A 9991-nucleotide genomic window follows, 5' to 3' on the forward strand; every position below is an offset into this window, starting at 1 on the left:
ATCTGGGGTGCCAAGGTTCGCCATCACTGGCCTATGTAATGGTAATTCAATGAGGAGGGAGATGCAGTAGTCGAGGCGAGAAATGACCAGGGAGTGAATTAGAAGCTTTACGGTGTCAACGGTTAAAAAGGGGCGTATTCTGGAGAAGTTGCGGAGGTTGAGTCGGCATGATTTGGAAAGGGAGATTGGATGTGGGCCTGAAAGGACAGTTCAGGGTCCAGGGTTACCCCTAGCACCCTGGCATGTGGGGACGGACTGATAGTTGTGCCATTGATCTTGACAGAGAAGTCAGAGGAAGGAGCACGTGGGGGGAGGAAATATTATGAGCTCAGGTTTGGATAGAGTTTGAGGAAGTGGTGTGACATCCAGTCAGATATATCTATTAGTAAATCAGTGATGCGTGAGGAAACTGATGGGGTGACCTGAGGGGTAGAGAGATAGATTTGGGTGTCACCAGCATAGAAAGGTATTGGAAGCCATGGGAGGCCATTACCTGACCCAGGGAGGAGGTGTAGATCACGAATAGGAGAGGTTCAAGGACAGAACCTTGGGGGACCCCAACAGTAAAAGGAGTAGGAGAGGAGGAAGCAGTGACAGTAAGTGACACTGAAGGTGCGGTGAGATGGGGAAGATTCGAACCAACGGCGAGCACAGCCACAGAGACCAAGAAAATAGAGTTTTTTTTACATAAAACAGGTTACATTTTTACAACCCAACAAATTGTTGTGATGTAGGAGAGCTGAAAACCTAATGGAGATGCGTTATAATGGAATGGGTAATTTACAGTCCTGGAGGCTGCCCACCAGCAACTGTGGGGTCTTGCTGGCCCGCCAGGAGTTTATTGAATTTTGAAAGAATGGGAGGGCCACTCCAGCTTGTATAATGAATGAATGAATGAATGAATGAATGAGTAACTTGTATAGTGCTACATATGCAAACTAAATCGCCTCAAGGGGCTTTTGCCGCCAGTGTCCAACTGGGTCTTCAGAAGAGATGGGGCTTGAGCTTCTTCCTGAAGGCCAGATGGTTTTATTCCGAGCAGATGTCCATGGGTAGAGCGTTCCATAGCTGTGGTCCTTGTACTACGAACCTTTGTTCACCTTTTGATTTATAACGGGTCTTGGGGATGTGGAGGAGGTTCTGGTTAGTTGACCGGAGGTTGTGACCTGGGGTGTAGTGCTTTATTTTGTCGCAGAGGTATTGCGGAGCTTTTCCTTGTGTACATTTGTGAGTGAGGCACAGGGTCTTGAATGTAACCCGGTCCTTCACGGGTAGCCAACGGAGGGTCCTCAGGGACGGGGTGATTGATTCCCAGGGTTTTTTTTCTGGTTACCAGTCTGGCTGCTGTGTTCTGGACTACTTGTAGACGTGAAATTTGGTATTTGGGAAGTCCTAGGTAGAGGGAATTTGCGTAGTTGAGTCGGGAATTAATAATTGTTCCAACTACTGCTGCTGTATCTACTTCCGGGATGAAGGGGATGAGTCTACGCAATAGGCGAAGAAGGTAGTGGGATCCGCTGACTACTGATCCTATTTGTGCATCCATTGTCATGTCCGAGTCAAAAATGACTCTGAGACTTTTGGCTTTAGGTATAGACCTTTTGAAAGATTTTTTAATCCAAGTGGTTACATTATCTAGTTTTTAGCGCTGATGAAGGGGGGCTGCTGAGCTTCCGAAACGCGTTGGAGGTCACAAAATAAAAAAGTCTTTCAAAAAGGTCTATATAGGCTGGTGTGGTGCTCCTATCCTTTCAAATGCCCAACAAATAAAGAATTGATATATAGAAGGGATACTCCTTCCAGGGCTAAGCTGCTGTTGCTTACAGATAAGTTCCTTCATCCTAATCAGCCCTTGGCCACCAATAAAAGCGAACCTTTGCTTTGTCCATACCCTTATAAATAAGCATATACTTACCTTTCTACACTCTCATGCTGCTCCATTTAACCCCTAGGACTCAGGAAAGAAATCCCTGCATTATCCCCAAACCAACATGTCACAGTCCATGCAGGCTAATGGACTCCTTGACCCCAAGTGACAGCTCTAGTTCATTCAGAAGGCACCTAGTGCTGTCATATGGGAGAGGGGAAGTGGATCACATGCTCACCCATACCTGGGAGTGTTGAGTAACCACTATACATGAAATTGAAAACATTTCCGCTGGAAATTCAGTGTGTATCTGTATTTTTAATGCAATTACAAATCAGATATATAAACTCTCCACTCACCTTCATATCTAAGTACTTCACCACGGAGTTTGATCGGAGGCCTTGTAAAATGAGCTTGGCACCTGTCCAGACAAAGCAGAATTCTAATTAATGATTTACACAATTTGTATATTAATCCTCAATGTTGAAGATTTGTTAATAAACATCCTCCCTTTCGAATCCACCAACCAAAAGCTTTGCGTGGCTCTTGCTCCTGGATGTCACCATCACCTCTAATTCCTACAAAGAATTAGGATTCAAACAAATGGTTCCTGATCATGTGATCACTACTACAAATAAGTCTTTAACCAGTAGATGTGGTGGCAGCCTAAAGATTGGAGGATACCTTTTTTTAATACTGCCATTTTCAGATACAATTACATTACTAAAAAATAATAAATTCAAAATTAGACTTTTTAACTATATTTTTGCCAGCCTATAATAAAACAGAAATGGTATTTATTAAGCCAATTTACCAAATAAAAAAGTCTCATGTGTCCTTAAAAGAGAAGTATGGGGTTTTGTTTCCTTTGTAGAATTATACTTACCTAGCTGGATGCAGCATTATTCCGATGCTGCATCGGATCCCCGCCTGCTCTAACACTGAGAACCAAGCAAACACTGCCAAGCGCTCATTTCTCAGAACTCCAGGAGAAGAGAGCTGGTGACTGTCCCTCTGTCCACCACACGGGGAGGGGAGCGGCCAGCTCAGGCTCTCAGCTGGGTTTCAATCATTCTGAACTTTTATTGTATTATAGCGTTTAAACACCTTTAGATATACAGTGCCTTGAAAAAAGTATTCACACCCCTTGAAATTTTCCACATTTTGTCATGTTACAACCAAAAACATAAATGTATTTTATTGGGATTTTATGTGATAGACTAACACAAAGTGGCACATGATTGTGAAGTGGGAAGAAAATGATAAATGGTTTTCAACATTTTTTACAAATACCGGTAAATATGTGAAAAGTGTGGGGTACATTTGTATAGCGCCCCCCTGAGTCAATACTTTGTAGAACCCCCTTTCACTGCAATTACAGCTGCAAGTCTTTTTGGGGATGTCTCTACCAGCTTTGCACATCTAAAGAGTGACATTTTTGCCCATTCTTCTTTGCAAAATAGCTGAAGCTCTGTCAGATTGGATGGAGAGCGTCTGTGAACAGCAATTTTCAAGTCTTGCCACAGATTCTCAATTGGATTTAGGTCTGGACTGTGACTGGGCCATTCTAACACATGAATATGCTTTGATCTAAACCACTCCATTGTAGCTCTGGCTGTATGTTTAGGGTAGTTGAACCTCCGCCCCAGTCTCAAGTCTTTTGCAGACTCTAACAGGTTTTTGTCTAAGATTGTCCTGTATTGTTTACATAAATGTATGACTCAGAGGGTTGGCCGTGTCATTGCCAGCATCCCTTGTAATTTTTAGAACTAGATGTGTACCTCAAAATGGGATTTTAAGGGCAATGCAGAAATTGGCAGTGTTGAATTATAGTTAAAAAGAAGTTTATTGATACAAAAACGAATAGGATATACATGAACATACACATTGATCTAGTTAAGAATAATTATAAAAACATCAGATATATGGAAACATATGATGCATCCTACTGCTAGTTACAAGTACCACCCCCGATAGGTGTGATGGCGTCCTGATAACAGATTTCCAACGCGTTTCAACTTATTGTATGGATAAAGTCTTCCTCAGGGATGGCCACAGGCAGCATTCCACAACTGGCTTTGTTACAGAGAGGTACTCCAGGACCAGAGCTCCCTGCCACTTGGAACAATACACCTGACACAATCAATTTAAGGTATTTGATCTCTTTTACTCTATGATGGCTCTGGGGAACCTTATTCCCACCTATCGGGGGTGGTACTTGTAACTAGCAGTAGGATGCATCATATGTTTCCATATATCTGATGTTTTTATAATTATTCTTAACTAGATCAATGTGTATGTTCATGTATATCCTATTCGTTTTTGTATCAATAAACTTCTTTTTAACTATAATTCAACACTGCCAATTTCTGCATTGCCCTTAAAATCCCATTTTGAGGTACACATCTAGTTCTAAAGATTGTCCTGTATTTGGCTCCATTCATCTTCCCATCAACTCTGACCAGCTTCCCTGCCCTGGCTGAAGAAAAACATCCCCACAACATGATGCTGTTTTTCGCCACACATATCGTTTTGCTTTTAGACCCAAAAGTTCAATTTTGGTCTCATCTGACCAGAGAACCTTCTTTCACATGTTTGCTGGGTCCCCCACATGGCTTCTCACAAACTGCAAACAGGACTTCTTATGGCTTTCTTCCAACAATGGCTTTCTTCCTGCCACTCTTCCATAAAAGGTCAGATTTGTGGAGAACACGACTAATAGTTGTCCTGTGGACAGATTCTCCCACCTGAGCTGTGGATCTCTGCAGCTCCTCCAGAGTTACCATGGACCTTTTGGCTCTTCTCTGATGAATGCTCTCCTTGCCCGGCCTGTCAGTTTAGGTGGACGGCCATGTCTTGGTAGGTTTGCAGTTGCAGGGGTGGAGCATCACACTGACGTCACTTATCCCCTCGTGTTCCAGAAGGACAGTTTGTTTGGCTGTGCGAGGGCGGCACACCAAACTTAAGGCTTTGATCCAATTTTATTGCTGTAAGTGCATTACTTTATATTTTAATAAAATTTATAAAATGGTTTTATGCTATGTGGAGGATTTTGTTGTTTTTGGTACACTATTCATCCATCTGAACGAGTGACGTCCCGGGTACAGGAGAACGGTATTACCAGGCGAAAGGCCCAGGCTGGGTTATAAGCCATAGGCGCCATTTGATCCCTTGTAATGGGGGATCAATTGGAGCTGGTAAGCAGCTAATCTTTCTGTTGGTGGCGGCACTGTTCACATGAGGTGGTTGAAGGTGGATCTAACATCAGGGATATTCAAGACTCACTATTTGAATAACTGGTGGACTTTTATATGGACTGTTTATGTTTCCAATGTAATTAACTGATCAATCCTTTATTCGTTATTAGCGCGATTCTATAATTTTTATATTATTGCTATACTGTAATTATGTCATACAGGAGAATCGCTGCTTAATTTCTGTATTTATTTATTTTGATTTCTCAAAGCACAATTATTCTTCTTATTTTTCCTAGGTTTGGAGTTGGGCCATATTCTTTCCATTTTCGGATGATGGATTAAACAGTGCCGAACAGAGCGGCTTGGTTGGTATTTTGGGACTAGGTTAGTGATGTAGCTGGGGGAAGAGTTATGGATGGCTTTGTAAATTATTGTTAGTACTTTGAATTTTATTTGTTGGGTGAGTGGAAGCCAGTGCAGGAATTGGCAGAGAGGGGTGGAGGACACTGAATGGTTGGTAAGGTGGGAGAGACTTGCAGCGGCATTCATTATGGACCGAAGGGGCGATAGTCTATGTAAAGGTAATCAAATGGTAATTCAATGAGGAGAAAGTTGCAGTAGTCGAGGCGAGAGATGACCAGCGAGTGAATTAGAAGCTTGGCGGTGTCATTAGTTAAAAAGGGGCGTATTCTGGAAATGTTGCGGAGGCTAAGGCGACATGCTTTGGACAGGGAATGTATGTGGGCCTGAAAGTACAGTTCAGAGTCTAAGGTTACCCCTATCACCCTGGCATGTGGGGACGGACTGATAGATGTGCCATTGATCTTGACAGAATAGTCAGGGGAAGGGGCACGTGGGAGATAGATTCAGTTTAAAGAAGTGGTTTGACATCCAGGCTGATATGTCTGTTAGTAAATCAGTGATGTGTGAGGAGATTGATGGGGTGAGCTGAGGGGCAGAGAGATAGATTTGGGTGCCATCAGCATATAAATGGTAGTGGAAGCCATGGGAAGCTATCAACTGACCCAGGGAGGACGTGTAGATCGAAAATAGTAGAGGTCCAAGGACAGAACCTTGGGGGACCCCAACGGTAAGAGGAGTTGGAGAGGAGGAAGTGGCGTTTTGAGGGATACCGAAGGTGTGGTGAGATAGGTAAGATTTGAACCAACGGAGAGTGCAGCCATGGAGACCAAGCATTGAGTTTTTTTGAGGAGGAGGGGGTGGTCAACTGTATCAAAGGCAGCGGAAAGGTCGAAGAGTTATGCCCTGTACAAACGATAGGATTTTCCGACAACAAATATTGGATGTGAGCTTTGTCGGAAAGTCCGACTGTGTGTATGCTCCATAGAACATTTGTTGTCGGAGTTTCCACCAACAAATGTTTGAGAGCTGGTTCTCAAATTTTCCGACAACAAAACTTGTTGTCGTAAATTCCTAGCGTGTGTACACAAGTCCGTTGCACAAAAGTCCACGGAATCAAGCAGAAGAGCCGCACTGGCTATTGAACTCCATTTTTCTCGGCTCGTCGTACATGTTGTACGTCACCGCTTTCTTGACGTTCGGAATTTCCGACAACATTTGTGTGACCGTGTGTACGCAAGACAAGTTTGAGCCAACATCGTTCGGAAAAAAATCCACGGTTTTGTTGTTGGAAAATCTTATCATGTGTACAGGGCATAAGAGTACAGAATAATGACCTTTGGTTTTGGCTGTTAGTAAGTCGTTTGTGAGTTTTAGGAGGGCAGTTTATGTGGAGTGCTGTGGGGGAAATCCAGAAGGTTATTCTCAATGAGGTGGTCGCTCAGTCGGTTGTAGATTAAACGTTTAAGGAGTTTGGAAGCAAAAGGGAGTAAAGAGATGGGTCTTAGCTTGTTAAGATTGGTAGGGTCTACTGAGGCCTTTTTTGGTATGGGAGTGACTAGCGCATGTTTTAGAGGGTTGGGGAAGATGCCAATGGAGAGTGAGAGGTTGAAGTTATGAGTTAAAGAGTGTAGGATAGAGTCAGATGGTGACCGTAGTATTTGAGAAGGAACAGGGTCCAGAGGGCAGGAGGTTAAGTGGGGGCGTTAGAAAAGGGGTGTGAATACTTTTTCAAGGCACAAGAGAAGACGGTTCCATGCAAAGACTGCTTTAGAGTGTGGTACCTGTGGCACCTACCTTCCTCGCTGAGCATGCAGTCACTGAGTATGACGTGGGTAAAGGTCACATCATTCTCCAGAAGAAGACCCAGGACCTGGCAGGACTCCAGCGAGAGGATCTGGGTGGATAAATCCAGCCGCACTCGTGCAGAGGCCTCCCTGTGTTCTTGCAGCTCCCGCAGCACTGCGTCCTGAGGCTCTGAGCCCTTCTCCTGGCATATCCGGATATACATCCTCCTCAGTTCATCCATTGCTGGGGGGGGGGGGGGGGGGTGTTATGTGGGGCTTCACTGCTAGGCACTCAGTTAAGGGCAGTGACAGGCGGGAGTCGAGCCTGCAAAAAAAAGAAAAGAAAAACGAAAAGTAATGACTTGTCAATGTTAAAGAGCAAGTATATAAGTCAGAAAATGTTTATTTTTCTGGCCATTGTCACATTTTAATGCAATGCACGTCAGCAAATTCAACTGTGTGAATCTGCCCTGTGATCACAGAGTGTTTGCAATCCCTCTATGCACACAAAGTCATGCTATTTTTTCCAGAGTCAGAGCTAGAGCGCTCCAATCAACAAAATGCATGCGCCCTGCTCATTGAAGAGCTCTAGTTTTGAGTCAGCAGGGGGCTTGTCAGACCATTACAGAGAGACCACTGCTTCCACATGCAGAGATCCTTCTCTGCAGCATGCTGGCCGGGGGCAGGTTTTTCTTCTGGAGCTGCTTTCTAAAAAAGAACAAACTGTAATGCCCGGTACACACGATCAGATTATTGGACAAATGATCGTCCGTTTTTTTTTGTTTTTTTTTTTGTGACAAATCTCAGATCGAATCTGATGAGTTTACTAAATCCACGAAAATTCTCGTACTACAGAATAAAAATTCAGAAGTGATGTCATGTGTTGTATTGCATTTTCAAATGACAGCTGTACTGATTAAATGAAAATCGTACGAAAAATAATTCCGTGCTTGTCCGTTCAAATAATATCAGATGAACTGTCTGATCGGCTCTCGGAAGCTCTGTACTAACAATCAGATTATCGTACGATCACTCGGAAAACTGCATTTTTCGTACGATTTTCTGATCGTGTGTACCGGGCATTAGGCATCGAACATTGTAAACCTGGAATGCATTTACCTGATTTAAACTGAATGTTCAGTTGGGCCTTAAATTTCAACTGACAAAAATGCTTTGCATGCAAGAAATCTAAAGCGCTTTAAAGGGGAAACTAGAGTCTAACTGAAGTTATTGACACTAATTCTGAGGGTTATTATCACTACTACTGACACCAACACTAGGAGTAATTATTGCGGTCACTGACACCAATGCAGGGGGGATTATAGTAATCACTGACACCAATGCAGTGGGGATTATAGTAATCACTGACACCAATGCAGGGGGGATTATAGTAATCACTGACACCAATGCAGGGGGGATTATAGTAAGCACTGACAACAATGCTGGGAGTTATTATTGCACTCACTGTCACCAATGATGGAGGTTATTACTACATCCACTGGCACCACTGATCAGGGTTACTATTGCAATCACTGACACCAATGCTGGAGGTTACTATTGCAATCACTGACACCAATGCTGGAGGTTACTATTGCAATCACTGACACCAATGCTGGAGGTTACTATTGCAATCACTGACACCAATGCTGGAGGTTACTATTGCAATCACTGACACCAATGCTGGAGGTTACTATTGCAATCACTGACACCAATGCTGGAGGTTACTATTGCAATCACTGACACCGATGCTGGAGGGTACAATTGCAATCATTGATGCTGGAGGGTACTATTGCAATCATTGATGCTGGAGGGTACTATTGCAATCATTGATGCTGGAGGGTACTATTGCAATCATTGATGCTGGAGGTTACTATTGCAATCACTGACACCAAAGCAGGGAGGTTACTATTGCAATCGCTGATACCAATGCTGGGGATTATTACTGCATCCACTGACAGCAAAGCAGGGGGTTACTATTGCAATGACTGACACCAAAACAGGGGGTTATTATTGCAATCACTGACACCAAGGCTTGAGATCATTATTGCAATTACTGACACCAATGCTGAGGGTTACTATTGCAATTACTGACATCACTGATGGAGGTTATTACTTCTATGACCATTCCATTCCAGTGAGTACTGTCTAAAAAGAGATTAACACTCACTTCCTGTTTTGTCTCCAGAACAGCAGGACTTCTCCTTGTATCTTGGCACTGAAACGCAGCCAGCAAAAAGCAAACCTGAAAGGTTTGCAATAACTGACACCACTGCTGGGGGGGGTAATTACCATATTTAGTGACTGTGACACCAATGCTGGGGGTTATTTCACTTCCACTTTCTTTTCTGTGTGTATTGTTGCACATTGCAAAAATTGCAGCACCACTAACCCTAACATGTGACAAGGCCAGGCTGACCCAACTACACACTGACTCCCCAACAAAGTATCCCTGCAAATGAAAGAAAACATTGGCAACTAAGCAACGTGACTCTACATACATACATACATACATATACATATATATATATATATATATATATATATATATATATATATATCATAACTTTTACAATCTCAGGAAAAACAACTTCAATTCTCTCTGTGGGGTCACTCACCTCTACCGGTCTTCTCTCCATGTACACACAACTTGTAACCAGGAAGACCTGTCACTGCAAAGCCGCTGTTGGAAAGTTAACGTATCTTCACTGGTCTCTGTATAGGCGCCATCTTTGTGTAGCCAATGTAATACGAGTGAGACAACACAGTATCCTCAGGAAATA

General features: G+C 43.2%; 1 protein-coding gene across 1 annotated transcript in view; it reads right to left on the reverse strand.

Moving 5' to 3' along the window:
* Positions 1 to 9960, reverse strand: part of LRRC45 (leucine rich repeat containing 45) — a 54998-nt gene extending 45038 nt beyond the window's left edge. Inside the window, exons 1-3 of the mRNA XM_073606710.1 lie at positions 9827 to 9960; positions 7222 to 7536; positions 2227 to 2288 (exon numbers count right to left, since the gene is read on the reverse strand). Of these exons, the coding sequence (XP_073462811.1) occupies positions 2227 to 2288; positions 7222 to 7453 (294 nt within the window). The 5' untranslated portion in view covers positions 7454 to 7536; positions 9827 to 9960. The remainder of the gene's footprint in view (positions 1 to 2226; positions 2289 to 7221; positions 7537 to 9826) is intronic.
* Positions 9961 to 9991: the final 31 nt, after the last annotated feature.

This window comes from Aquarana catesbeiana, linkage group LG12, assembly GCF_042186555.1.
Source record: "Aquarana catesbeiana isolate 2022-GZ linkage group LG12, ASM4218655v1, whole genome shotgun sequence".
Taxonomy (NCBI): domain Eukaryota; kingdom Metazoa; phylum Chordata; class Amphibia; order Anura; family Ranidae; genus Aquarana; species Aquarana catesbeiana.